Source organism: Sesamum indicum, linkage group LG2 (genome assembly GCF_026168435.1).
Source record: "Sesamum indicum cultivar Baizhima isolate 11 linkage group LG2, ASM2616843v1, whole genome shotgun sequence".
In the NCBI taxonomy this organism is placed as follows: Eukaryota; Viridiplantae; Streptophyta; class Magnoliopsida; order Lamiales; family Pedaliaceae; genus Sesamum; species Sesamum indicum.
The window spans coordinates 20,480,693-20,495,084 of NC_142658.1; the positions used below are offsets into that span (position 1 = coordinate 20,480,693).

General features: G+C 35.6%; 2 protein-coding genes across 3 annotated transcripts; one reads left to right on the forward strand and one right to left on the reverse strand.

The window, feature by feature from the left end:
* Window positions 1-2,151: 2,151 nt before the first annotated feature.
* On the reverse strand, window positions 2,152-8,381 carry ELP2 (elongator protein 2). The gene is made up of 10 exons (XM_011072455.3): window positions 8,099-8,381; window positions 7,928-8,015; window positions 7,752-7,837; window positions 7,071-7,224; window positions 5,957-6,117; window positions 5,198-5,863; window positions 4,623-4,944; window positions 4,003-4,220; window positions 3,136-3,313; window positions 2,152-2,804 (listed from the first exon to the last, which is right to left on the reverse strand). Exons 1-10 carry the CDS (start codon window positions 8,240-8,242, stop codon window positions 2,314-2,316), a joined length of 2,508 nt encoding a protein of 835 aa, XP_011070757.1. The 5' UTR covers window positions 8,243-8,381; the 3' UTR covers window positions 2,152-2,313.
* Window positions 8,382-9,351: 970 nt separating this feature from the next.
* LOC105156353 (alpha/beta hydrolase family protein) lies at window positions 9,352-14,357 on the forward strand. Of its 2 annotated transcripts, XM_088877723.1 has the most exons (10): window positions 9,352-9,834; window positions 10,114-10,191; window positions 10,799-11,476; window positions 11,635-11,737; window positions 12,421-12,521; window positions 12,623-12,797; window positions 13,230-13,400; window positions 13,487-13,587; window positions 13,682-13,771; window positions 13,918-14,357. In XM_088877723.1, exons 1-9 carry the CDS (start codon window positions 9,535-9,537, stop codon window positions 13,748-13,750), a joined length of 1,776 nt encoding a protein of 591 aa, XP_088733849.1. In that variant the 5' UTR covers window positions 9,352-9,534; the 3' UTR covers window positions 13,751-13,771; window positions 13,918-14,357. The 2 variants fall into 2 exon arrangements, with proteins under 2 accessions (XP_088733849.1, XP_088733850.1); XM_088877724.1 differs by having other exon boundaries at window positions 12,427-12,521; window positions 13,682-14,357.
* The last annotated feature ends 35 nt before the right edge of the window (window positions 14,358-14,392 follow it).

Genomic DNA, 14,392 nt, shown 5'->3' on the forward strand with positions numbered 1-14,392 from the left:
ATCAAACAAATATTGCGCGTATTAAAATAAAGGATACCAACTGGCACAGTTTGGTGTGCTACCTAATTGTTTGAAAACTATATTTTAGGTATTCGATTTAGTTTAGATTTAGATTGACCAATAATTGAATACTAATTCTTTTTTTTTTATGTATTATTTAGTGTGTATTTGTGAAAATTTCTGCTGTTTGATAAGTGATTTTATGTAAAAAAAAAATTAAAAGTTGTATCATAATCAAAAGTGGTTAGTTATCTTAAGACAAAAGCTAAATTGGATAGTCTTAGCTCTTAGGATAAAAATTACTTTTAAAACAAAATTAATTGAATAAAGATCATTTTGTACCTATTTGCTAGAAAGATACCTTTTTTTTTTTTTAATAATTGCATTTGTCGTTTGTCAATAAAAATTATACTTTCACAAAAAATATTAAATTTATTTTGATTAGTATATTTCATATTTATCTTTTTAAAATATGAATAGAAAAACTGAATATTTAACTTAATAATGCTATCATTAGGTAACATAATTGTTTATTCATCTCGATCTGACGAACTCAAGATTGAGTTGACGAGCTCGAACTCGATTCACCAGATCCTCAACGGTGAGACCATAGCAAACGGTGCCCAAAAATGTCCATAACTTCTTCAATAAACCATTATTTCTTCAACACCAAACTTCAAAATTTCCATAATCATTTTGCATATTTTTATGGTGAGTGTTGTTTGAATTGGGAGATGAGGAGTGTGAGAAAGAATGAGAATTGAGAAAGAAAGAAAAATACAAAATGCATATTTTTTAATTGTTGGCTTGTATAATTTTTTATTATTGATTATGACAATTAACTATAAATAAATATTATATTTGTTGTAGTGTAATTACTTTATGTCAAACAAATTTCGGATCAGGTTTAGGATTTTTGCCAACTCTAAATGAGTGGGATTCTTATCCGGTAGATTGAGTCCGATAATTTTTGTAATTTCTAAATTTTGGATTACTCAAATTTGATTTTAAATAAATTGGGTAGTTATTAAATAGAAAAAGATACTCATCAAGTTAATCGGATACCTTTACTCATAAATAATAAAATTATAAAACTTTCTAAATTAAAATAAAGAAAGAAATAAGAATTATCTGTTAGTAATAAAGATAATGTCATAATGATATGGGATAATTACACTACCCTCTCTTGAGGTTTCATGTAATTATACGTAAACTTTCTGAAATTTGAAAAATTATATTTAGCACCCCTGATATTTGTTTCTATTTAACAAATAAAATATGTCGCTAGTCAAAACTCACTGAATTTGCTGATATTAATAAAAAATTAGAAAAACTATATTAACCCCCGACAATTCGCACATTGAGTCCCATATGTGTCTTTTTTTTCAATTCAAGGACACAAGAGGGTTTTCCCTCAAGAGGCTAACGGCAGTTGCTATTTTTGTCAATGGCTGGTAGACGGTTTGTCACGTGATCTACATGTGAGAAAATGTTAATGTCTTTGTTTTGTTTAGGCGGCAAAATAGAAGAAGTAAAAGAGGCTAAATTTAAAAACCCTAATTCCTTCCCCTTCATACAATCTGCGCATCACACTGAAAAATTGTTTTACTTTGATCTTCACTTCATCTTCGAACTAAGAGAATCTCATAAATCTTTTGCTATCCTAGCGAAAAGTACCTCTAAAAGCCCTTGATTTTTTTCTTTTGAAATACACCTCTTCCCTGGTATTTTGAAATTTTGTGAAGTGTCTGGCCATTATTAAAGGCAAGAGTTTGGTGATTGGGAAACTAGAATGGCTCTACACAACCCTAAAGAAAACAAAATCTCTCCGAATTACGGTATGTATATATTTCAACTAAGGCTGTTGTTTTTCCTGTTTGCTACTCCAAACTGCTGTCTAAGCATAGACAAGATGTTAGCTTGAGTTCTGTTGTTCAGACTCATATTACAAATCATTCAGGAACGATTGTGAAATCTTACCATCTGAATTACCAAGAATGTACGAAATCCTAGGCTCCGCTTATTTTCCATTTTGAATGGAAATTGTATTTATTGTTCCAGCTTATAGATATTCATATTTATATTTATATTTTATACGTAAAGATGCATATTTATCCGTAAGGATATAAATTTATATCGCAAACACATATATAAATAAAAAGATAATGTTTCTGTTTCACTCTTTCAAGTATAAATCACTACCCGTACATTGTCAAAACCTAATCTGTAGTATACAAAACCGAGATACGAATTCGGAAGCACATAATTTTACGAATTCAGTTTTCAATAATGAGACAACATTCTAGTTAAAAATCAAACATCTACTTGAAATATTCTCACACAATGATCAGCTCCGCAAGATGCAAGCTGCATGGATGTAGACTCTTCACTCTTCGTCGAGTTTTTCCACCTCAACCGGTGGACGGCGGATATGTGACAGATAAACGGATCTAAACGAACAAAAAGAGCAGCATTTGGTGCTGAAATCCTGCTGTTGTCGGTTTTGGTATTGGAAAGACTCCACAGCTCTATGAGACCACTCTCCATTCCCACTGCAAGAAGACCGTGATTCTTCTGCCTGTCAACTCCCAGCCAAGATAAGGCAGTGACGCTGCTTTTGAACATCGGCAGAGTCATGAGCAGTTTAACTGATGACCCGTCCTCCAGTTCCCAGATCTTCACGGTCTTATCTCTTGAACCAGTGGCAAATTCATGGCCAAATGGGTTCCAAGAGCACGTCCATATTATTCTTTTATGAGCTTCCTGCCTGATAACAAGCTGGTGACTGATTTCATCTGCTCCTCCTATGCAAAACATATCTCAAAAGCATTAGTGTTCAGTTATATAGAAGTGTCTCTATAACAAAGGATCGCTACGCTGACAAGACTGAGGTTTATGCATATCACAAAAATAGTCCTATGATTTGTTAAATTACACTGTAATCCCTGCAATTATGTTTTCCATTACAAATTCTTCATTAAGGATGGGATGTCCGGGAAATTTGTAATGTAATTAAACATGTTTAGGGTGGTGTTAGTCTAATTCGTAATACCATGAAACGTTAAGGAATATTTCTGCAGTTATCCCTGATAAAGATAGTAATGAAGTAGATAATTGGAGCAAAATTTATGATACCTGTCTTCTTAATTGCAAAGATAGAGAAATGACGATCTCTAGACACAGACAAAAGAAAACTGTTGTCGTGAGAGAACTCCAACTGTGTCACTGTTAAACTGTGAGAATGCAAGCGGCCTACAGCCTTCCAAGAGCCAACTTCCCATAGCCATATTTCAGCAACAGATGCAGATTGTGCCTGCAAGATTAAAAATCCTGTTATCTCTCAAGTCATAAGTGCCAAAACAAACATCTAAATGGAAAATGCCAAATAATACTTCAAGTTATTGCTGCCATTTCGTCATACTAACTGGTTAAATATTGATGCAGTAAGATAATGTTCACCTATACTATGCCATACAAAATCCTGGAAGGTACAATCCAAATGAGCAGTTAAATTATACAATCTACAACTCCTTGAATGCATAATACGTGAAATATTTGTAGTCAAAAGGGCATCGTTTGGTTTTATTGGCCAAATATTTTTGACTAAAGTCTCATCAGCAGTTCTTCATTGATGCAGATACTTTTTGACTAAAGTCTCATCAGCAGTTCTTCATTGATGCAGATACTTTTCACAAAAGCTCTTTGCCCTTAGATTCACAGTGTTTTAAATCACTCCATATCATATCACAATGCTCCTTGAGTTAAAGGTGAATACAATAAAAAAGTGTGACATATATAATGTATAAATATTGGTTCCAAGAAGGAAATTGTCATGCATAACCAGCCCCTTCTATAAGATTGATGGTTGCTGAATTTAATCATAAACTGCTAAAATTCACCTTGTTTAGATGAAACAAGGAAACTATAAACTCCTAAAGATTGATCATTAATACCCAGTAGTAAACTCTATTACAAAATGAACAGGAAAACGACACGACGTACCTTGCAGGAAGAAGCAACTAGCTTTCCCTCATGATCACTACATACAGAAAATAGTTCATTTCCATGACCATAAAGCTTGTGCGATTCAGGCCATAGTGTATGCCATGCCAATTGCTCCTCAATGGGTGGTTTTGTCAACTCAACTGGCATTGCTTCTGGAATAGTTTCAAGTGTGTCGATGCCTTCATTATTATTTCTTTCTTTCGACTCTGGGGATGCTGCCAGAAGGAAATATGTGTATATATTCAATAAAAGATTAATGTTTATAAGCTGGGTCAATATACTCACACTCACGAGGACGCAGGAACCTAGTACTTTTACAGCAAGCAAAGACCTCAATAAAAGATCTACTGGAAAATAAACTAGCAGCAGATGCTACCATCCCAATGACATGTTAACTGTCTTACACTACCACTGATTAATGCATTTTGACTTAATTATGATTCAATCAAGCAACAATCAGAATCAAACTAGAACATATTGGAGATTTATGTTTAAAGGAAGTTAAGAATGGAGAAAGCATTCACCTCAATGCTTCTTGCCCATAATATACCTGCTTGGTTGAAATAATTTTTTTCCCATGGCTAAATTGTAACCAACCTTTTCTAAAGATAACTCACCTTGGACATATATAGGCTTCTGCGATAACCCAAGAGCAGACATATTTGCACCAAGAATTTGCACATTCACTGGAAGATCGTTGGCAAAGCTAGATTTCTGTCTGGTAGCATGACTCAATGTCTTCAGGAAGGAGAGAGGAGCTTCAAACACTCTGGCAACTTTCTCATCAGCCCCACTTACAAATCGGTGGTTCCCCTTTCCTCTTATTATTGCGACACAATTAATATCATGGCCATGAACTTGAGGTCGCGCAATTTCATGCCAAGCATCTCCATCTTCTAAAGAAGATTCATCATGCCATGCAGAAAATACTCTAGATGTCTGCAACCAAAGAATTTGTCATTTGATACTTCTATAGAGGACAGAAGAGAAATAAGGTGTGCTAGATTTTATTGAAACATCAGAGAGTCAGAAACAGACTGCAAGTATATAAAGAATCTGCCTTCCAGTTTAACTTTCAAGAACCAGGTCACAATTAATTAATCACAACAGCTGCCTGGTTTAGTTAACCAACCCCAACGAGGACGGATTCCCGACAAATAGAGTTCCATAAGTGAATTAATAAGCATCTTACTTGATCATGACTAACGGACAGCAGATACTCCCCCTCTCTGGCCCATGAAATGTCTGACACTGACGCAAAGTGTCCAGAAGGAACTTTTTGTGGTTTCCAGTCATCAAAATCAGTGCCAACATTTTTCCAGAGATGAAAAGATCCACCATACCCATGAGCTAAAATTGAGTTGCCACTTGGGCTCCAATGACCACCATAAAACCCTAAAGCACAATGACTCAATTCCCCAACAGTAACCATGTTCATCCATATACCAGTAGTCTTTTCAGGTTGCCATATCATCATTGTCTTATCCATGGATGCAGATAAGATGCTCTGAGGTTGATAACATTCAATGCCATCAATAGATGAGCTTTGAGGAGGCTGCCATGCCACTGAGTACACCCAATCCTCATGCCCAACGAGGAGGGACTCCAGAGATACCTGATAAGAGGATGGGCCAGCTGAAAATATTGGGCCTTTAATGTAAGAAGCCAAGCTGGTTTCTTCTTTCCTGTTATTACCAATAGACTCATGTAAAGCCATCTTCCATATGCGTATCCCCTTGTCTTGAGATGAACTCACCAGAAGAAGACTAGGTGTTTCACTACTTCCATATAAAGGTAAAGAGAAATCAAGACTGCGAATCCAATCCGTGTGCCCTTTCAGTTCACAGGCGTGGACAAACTGGCCATAAATGAACATCAACACATGTGGTTAGCAAAATAAAAGCATACTAGCAGAAGAACTAGAACAGACAATGCACCAGATGATACACACTTTTCCTGCTCTCTCACCACTGTAAATGTGAATTTTGTTATCTAATCCGCCCATGGCTAGGGCTAGGTGCCCGTTATCTCCAGGCAATTCCACAAGCGAAAGAGCAACCATAGGTTTTTTACCAACAAGTATGGAGTCCAAGCATGACAATTTGCATTCACCTAAGACATTCAAAGGAGCATCAATGCGAATCAGAATTAGTTATTCACTTTAGATTCAAATGACAGCTATTATATACCAAATACATAAGTTCAAGAGTGATAATTTATGTATCTGTATCACTTCATATCCTATAGTTATTTTGTCATCTGTGATAGAAGCTGAGGTTTATGAGCATAATCCCACTGAATACAATCTAATGACAGAGTATTCCCAAGTTCGTCAAATATCATTATCAGGAAGACAGACTAAAACAACAACAGATCTCAAATAGCCTAAGAAAGTTTACATGGTCAATGAATAGTATAGTTTACATTCATCCAGCATCTAAGAGCACCAAGATAGGAAATTCATAGCAATGGATGGAATCAAAAGTCTAATCCAAGACGCTGACATTCAGATATGCCCATACAGAATGCACAACACTCAGGTTAATGAGTGCAAAAACCCTTCTTCTGAAGGATTTTTTTTTGTAAAACTGATTCTAGAAGAACGAAGGAGATATAAAATATAAAATATAACAGTAGAAAGAGGAAATGTATTCACAAGAAGGCCTTCTAAACAACAAAGTACTGTAGCAGAAGAAGAATTAAAGCATTTATGAGATGGATCTAAGAATGGCACAAAGCTATAGGGGTCCCCCAAAACATATACAGAGATCTCATGAAGCCAGAAAAGAATAGTACAAAAATACTTTTTATTGTCGGTATATTTTTCACTGACCGAGATTTTTATCAGCATAGCACTTTAATTTTTCTATGTATAAGCATAAGCCATGGAGAAGATCTATAATTATTCAGAAACAAATAAGAGATTGGGAAAATGGCTTTCACAATATCAAATGTATAGCAAGAGAATTGATATTGTAAATGTTGCAGTTGAATCTAATATCAATACAAATAAATGCAAATTCAAAAAGCATGATCACGCAATTACTAAAATTCCAGCAACTCACCTCCAGAGCTGGATGGAAGAATTACTTCCCACACATGTACCGCACCATCAGAACTGGATGATGCAAATATAGCTTCTGTCTGAGACAGCATAATTGCAGTAATGCATGTAACACCTTTCTTATGCTTTTCTGGTACTTGTAGCACATCCCTCCACTGCAAGGAAAATTCATTATAGCTCACAGAAAGTAGCAGCACATCTCCAGTTATCATCCAAGCTATACATACATACATACAGCTATAGATACATATATGTAATATACACTCCCCCCAGTCCAAAATCACAGATCCAATTCTCAAAAGGGATGGAATTTTTTGTGTAGTTTCCCGTTATTGGCCTTTTAGTGCCGTCATGTAACTATTAAAGTTAAAGGCATAAAGCAAATATTCAGGCTCTCTTAATTCTGAGATTTTTTGTTCTACTCTTCCTTAGCAACCTTACCCTGTGAATCATAGTCAGGTGGACTTCACCCTAATGTTACATTTATATCCTCATTTTTGGCTTTGCCACATTTACGGGCAGCACCAACTTTGGAGCCCCAATATGAAATTCCATGATTATTCTTATTACAAAAAGCCAACTACAGTTTCAAGAAATGATATCATATCACTCTGCAAGGATGTTTTTAACATAAAATTGACAGATAGCGTGCAAGAAAAGAACAAAAGACTTCAGAGAACACCTTCTTATCAGTAAGGGAATACTCCCACAAAAAGATAGTTCCATCAGCATCTCCAGATAGCAGATAATGCCTCTCCAAATTCTTAGCTGGAGAAAAGAAAAACCATATCCACAATATAAAACTATAAACAAGAAAAGAAAAGTTTTTCACCAGCAGACTAAAGGTAAAGATTGAACCTTTAAATGCAAACTTGTTGCTGGGCAACCACTGGGTGCAATTCACATAGGCGCTGTGCCCCGGAAGTGTAGTCAGAATTTGAGCAGTCTATCCAAGAAACCCATATAAACAGTAAATAAAACAGCATATATTAACAAAAACTCAACAGTAACAAATTAGTTCAGCAAGACCTCGGGGCAAAAGATGGCAACAGCATTTTGGGCACCAAAAGAGAGCAAATCACAGGCACCCCACGAGGTGTTATTCACTATTCTATTGCAACCTGCTCCTATGAACACTCTTTTCACCTCCATACCTCCACCATCAAAACCCATCTGAAGTGGGAAAGTGTTTTCGGTGGGTTTTCAGGCAACGGACGGAGGTTTTAGTAGGGAAGAGAAAGTGGCGGAGATGCTATGAATCTTGTATGGGCTTTAGATTGGGCTTGCATGCCTCTGAATATTTTGGACTGTTATCGGGCTTGCAATTGGTTTCATATGATATATATACTATATATATATATATAAATAAAAAGAAAACTCTAATTTTGCTCACGTATGACGATTATTTAGCTGCAACATTAATTTTTAAAATTTATTAAAAATATCTCTTATATAGTTTTCAACCACTTCAACTGACTTCTTCTTATCTATATATCTAGACTAATATGATAAAATAAAAATATTTTTTCATTCACAAATCACGATTTGTGATATCTGTAAAATCAATTTTTTTGTATTGATATATTTAAATTATTAAAATATGATATGTTAATTTATATATTTTATACCGTTGCATCAAATTTTTATAATTTTTATAATTTTAAAAGTACCATTCAATTAATAAAATAATTAATTTAGTTAATTTTTTAAATTTTATATTAATTTAATTGTCTAATTAATATTATTAATTTTATGTAATATATTTTAAAAATACAAAATTATTTATTATATAAACGTGAAATGACTTGCCACAATGAATAATTTTAAAATCTCACCTTACGTCGTGAATTGGTGTTATGATATTGCATAATAATTCTTTTTAATTATAATTCCTTACATCTTTTTTTAACTTTATTACTACTTTTCTTTTATTATATTAAATTTCATCACTATTTCCTTTGTTTTTAATTATTTTTATCTAATTAAAAACATGAGATAATTATATTTACATTATACAAACCAGTCCTTTTAGAATATCATTTTCTTTTAGATAATTACAAATATAATCCATAAAACATCAGTATTGTTGTCGTACAAATTACTTTATTTTTCAATTATCAAAAATACTTTTAGTGATAATATAAAAAATATAAATAATTTGTATAAATATAATATAAATTTTGGGGTGTGAATATAATTATCTAGATTTTTTAAGGAAACAAAGAAATTATAGGGTGAAGATGAGTGTTACGTTAGATGTATTGTGTATGGGGTGCGGTGTTGTGAATAAAAGAAGGCGTCTTATGACGTGTCGGTGTTAGCTTTTATACCAAAACCAAATCAATCCCATTCCGCCCCTTCCAAATTATCAACTCATCAGAGTCAAACAAACCAAAAATTAAAAAACGACGCTTTGGAATTCAAATCAAAATTCGCAAAATCTAGCAGATACTTATCAATCAGCGATGGTGATCGCCCAATCCAACATTAATCCGGCGATACAGTTTGCCGCTTCCACTTTTCGCCACCACCACCGCCTACATTTCCCCCACCACCGATTTCTCTTCCCACCCCCAGCTGCGTTCCGCCGCCTTACACTCGAAGTTGTGAGTGTCAGAGCTTTCTCCACCAACGAGACTCAATCGGCTGAAACTGAGAAGCTTCCCAATAAACCGCCTATTTGCACGGCCGACGAGCTCCATTACGTCACGGTCAACAACTCCGACTGGCGACTCGCTCTCTGGCGCTATAAGCCCTCGCCACAGGTATTGTTCCCACCTGGATCAATACGCAGCAGAAACATTAAATTTCTATGTTAAGATAGATATTTGTTACACTTGGTGGAAGTACGGATGAGCTTTTGCAGATTTTGATTTCCATTTAACTGGGAGGACAATTGAGTTTGAGAATTTTCTCTTAAGTTGTAAAACTGTGATGCGTTAGTTTAACTTTGTTGCTTTTTGTTTGTATATGCAACGTAAATGAGAAAGATTTTTACTCTCGGGACAGAAATATAAATTCAAATGAATTTTATTTGGAAGCAGGCTCCAGCAAGAAATCATCCACTGATGCTGTTATCGGGTGTTGGAACAAATGCCATTGGATATGATCTGGCTCCTGGGGTTAGTTTCCTTCTCTTCTATACATAAACGTGCTATTGTTCTAAATTGGGATTTGCTTTATGTGGGAAAAGATTTTGTGTAGATAATTGGATGCATGTCTTATAAAAATGGACTCATGAGGGTTGATTGCTGAATTTCTTCCCAAGGCATGTTTCATTTTGGTTGGATATGAAGCCTTTCTTTTCTCCTCTATGGTGTGTGTGAGTTGCTATACAGATATATTCTCTTAGAAGCTAAGTAGTTGCTTAGATAGCATGTTTACCATGGATCTTTACCTATCTTTAGATTGATAGGTGAGCTTGAAAACAATCTTTGACTAGATGATAGATGTATTTGGGAGTTCTCAAGGGGAAGAGACTCATAGTGTGAAATACAAACAATCAAGATATGCTTGGTGATGGTCTAACATCGGAACAGATATGATCATTGAATTTTATGACTAAGCATGAATCCAGTACCATTTCTATTCTGGAATGCTATGGGCATGCATGGAATTGGATTACTATTTCTGCTATAGCATTTTTTTACTAATACTTTCATCCTCAAAAGGACAAAGAAGTAAAAGAAAAACTAATCACAGTTTTTCTTTCGGTAAAACACTGTGCAGTCTTCATTTGCCCGTTATATGTGTGGCCAAGGATTTGATACCTGGGTTCTAGAGGTCCGAGGGGCTGGGTTGAGCACTCGAGGATCAGATCGTAAAGACATTGAGAAGTTGGCTCATGAAAAATCTGAGCAAATGGAAGCTGCTGCAGAGAATGCGACCAATGGGGCTCTCTCTTCAGACACTCGGTCATCCCTGGTCCAGGATACCTCAGAAAAACCTGAGATGGCTGTGGTCAATGAAGAACCAGTTAGTGTTGAAACAGCATGGGACGAATCAAGACTGGTCACAGAATTGACGGAAACTTTTACGCGCTTGTCAGAAAGACTTTCTGGCTTTCTTAGTGAAAGTCAGTCAAAGATTATGTCTGCCAAATTGTTTGATCAAATATCAGAACTCTTGGAGGATTCCTTTATATTCGAACGCCTTAGTGAAGTAAGGGGAAAGCTTTTGAGTTTGCTGGAAGCAAGGCAAAGTTCTGGTGTAGCTGGCCAGATTAGGGATCTAAGTCAGAAACTAGTAGATATCATCGAAGAAGGTCAACGCTCTGTTTCACCTCAATTTTTTGATATGCATGGGCGCCTAATAACCACTGTGGAAGATTTCCAGAAACAATTGGACTTGATTGTCAAATATGATTGGGACTTTGATCATTATTTGGAACAAGATGTTCCTGCTGCGGTGAGGTGACATTTCTTTTTGGTGATGGCCATGCATGTTGCTAACATTTACTTTTAGTGTGAAACCAAATTGTTACACCTGCTGACATTGTATTTTGAGTTACTTTATCTCTTTTATTATCATTGATAATCTGTATTCTGTCCCTTTGTCCGTTTCAGATGGAATATATAAGGGCCCAAAGCAAACCAAAGGATGGCCGATTATTTGCAATTGGTCACTCCATGGGGGGTATCCTGCTATACGCCATGCTATCACGATACAGTGAGTTGGATTGCAATATTAGTATATTACCTAGTAAACATGCTACTTGTATTCATTTCAAAACAATTTGCTTTTGTGTAATTGGAATACCAAGTATAGGGCCACTCTGTCTCTGGAAGTAGACTATTAGTTTGGGTCTTATCTTTTCTGTAGCCAACTGTCCTGAAACCATACTTGTTTTGACTCTGAATTATTATGTTCTTTCTTATGATGTCTGCAAAGTCAATAGCTATCTTAAGGGATACTTGCAATTTTCTTTTCCATCAGAATTTGAAATGATTCTTATAAAGAAGTATATTGAAAAGCTGAATATTTGATGGTTTCTCTAATCAATTCTACTTTTTCTTTTGGTATGCAATTACAGTTTATTACTTTAACTAGGCTGGCAAACAAGTGTACACTGGTTTTTTTTTTCTTACTAATTCCTTGAGTGGTAATCCATTAATTGTTTTAGTTGATCATTAGTTTCTGTGGTTCCTTTTAATAGTTCTTCTAGTCAATATCATGCTTTTATGTCTTGTTTGGTTCATTGAACACATGACTGCTGAAGCTTTTATCGTCTTATGTTATCATAGTCTTCTGGCAATTTCCTGTCATGATCATGTCTCAATCTACACATTTTTGGTTCTGTGACTCTGTCTATGTTTTTTCTCCATCATTTCATACTGTTGATTTTCTTAAAGGTTCAGAAGGAAGAGATCCTGGATTAGCTGCTATTGTTACATTGGCCTCATCACTTGACTACACATCATCGAGATCATCGCTCAAACTGCTTCTTCCCCTTGTAAGTAGCAATCTGTTTTGGCTGTTTGCCAGCTCCATTGGGTCAAATGTCAATTCTTACCTCATCTGCTGAGTGTTATAATTTTCCTGTCTGTCCTGTAGGCTGATCCTGCACAGGCTCTCAATGTGCCTGTTGTTCCTTTAGGAGCATTACTTTCTGCAGCTTATCCTCTTTCTTCCCGCCCACCTTATGTCTTGTCATGGCTGAATGACCTGATATCAGCTCAGGATATGATGCATCCTGAGCTGTTGAAGAAGCTTGTCCTAAATAATTTTTGTGAGTCTAGACATTTCCCTGCACTATTTACCAGCTTCTGTACTTTTGTTCAATTACAAATAGCAACTGCATTTATTTTTTATTTAATCCTATAACGCCTCTTAGATGTTTATTAACATATTGGAAACAGTACTGAAGGGAGATTGTCGAGGTTACTGATCTCAAGTTTGCACTTTACATGATAAGTGATGACGACTGCCATCACACAGATCATTATTGCCTGTAATAGGATACTTTTAGTATAGCTACCAGTAAAATATCTTCTTCTTTCTTTAGTTCTGAAAGAGAGATTTGTTGAGCAATGCTAAAGGGCATCACTAGCCTACATCTAGTAATCGCTCTTTTTTATGTATACGAGGAAGATCTCAATATATCTCTTTGAATTTCTTTAATTTTGATTTCATGATTGGTAATATTTCTCACTGTTGACAGGTACTATTCCTGCTAAACTATTATTGCAGCTCACAACTGCTTTCCGTGAGGGGGGTCTCCGGGATAGAAGTGGTACATTTTTCTACAAGGATCATCTTCATAAAAGTAATGTTCCTGTCTTGGCTCTTGCTGGAGACCGGGACTTGATTTGCCCACCAGAAGCTGTATATGGTTTGTTTTCTTCGTGGTCCAACTATATACTTCAGTTAAGTCTTAGCATCACTTTTAAATTTTTTTCTTTCTAATATGTCAAGCAGAGACCGTGAAGCTCGTTCCTGAACATTTGGTCACATATAAAGTGTTTGGGGAACCCAATGGTCCACATTATGCTCATTATGACTTGGTGGGAGGACGGCTGGTATGTATTTTTATGCTTTCTTTTCTGACGGTTAAAAATCTTTAGGAGGTTGTTGACTCAAGCTTGATTGTTTGAACTCACCTAATATCTGCAGGCTGTGGAACAAATATACCCGTGTATAATCGAATTTCTAAGCTGTCATGACTTGGATCAAAAATCATAGCGATGACCCTGGATGAAAATAGTTAAGCAGCAAGCTTTGCATTTCATTGGCATTATTACCTCACCCTCGTTAATATTATCGGTTATTATGGTGTGTGTTCTTATGTCGATGCCATGGCTAGGTCCTGTGTGCTGGTCAGCTATTCTAACGTCCTGCTTTATTTTCAGAAAAATACAAAATAATCTCATGATCGATTAAATGTGTTCCTTTTCTTGATGTGGGGTGTGTGGCATGTCATCTCTTCGCAAGAGAACTTCAACCTTGAAAGCTCCGAATTAAGTCATACATGAAAGGTTCCTTGTTAGCTTTCATCTCATATCATGCTTTTAATTCTTTTCTGTAAGTTTCATATTCAGATTTGATTTCGTTTTCCTCTCCAAAAATTGTGAACTAGAAGTATCTGTATTGACACAATTTATTGGGCGTTGATTCTAGAACATAGGGGTAGTGCCTGTTCAACCTAATCTACAGCAATCTCATGGGTACTGCCCGGACTTTGTAGTTCTGTTGTTTTATGTAATCTACCAGCTTGTATTTAATGAAGAGAATATGTAACATGAGTTTACAACTTGAAGGAATATACATGTGATGCAGATTTTTATGACAAGTTGATAACGATTTTATGTTATGAAACATGAACTT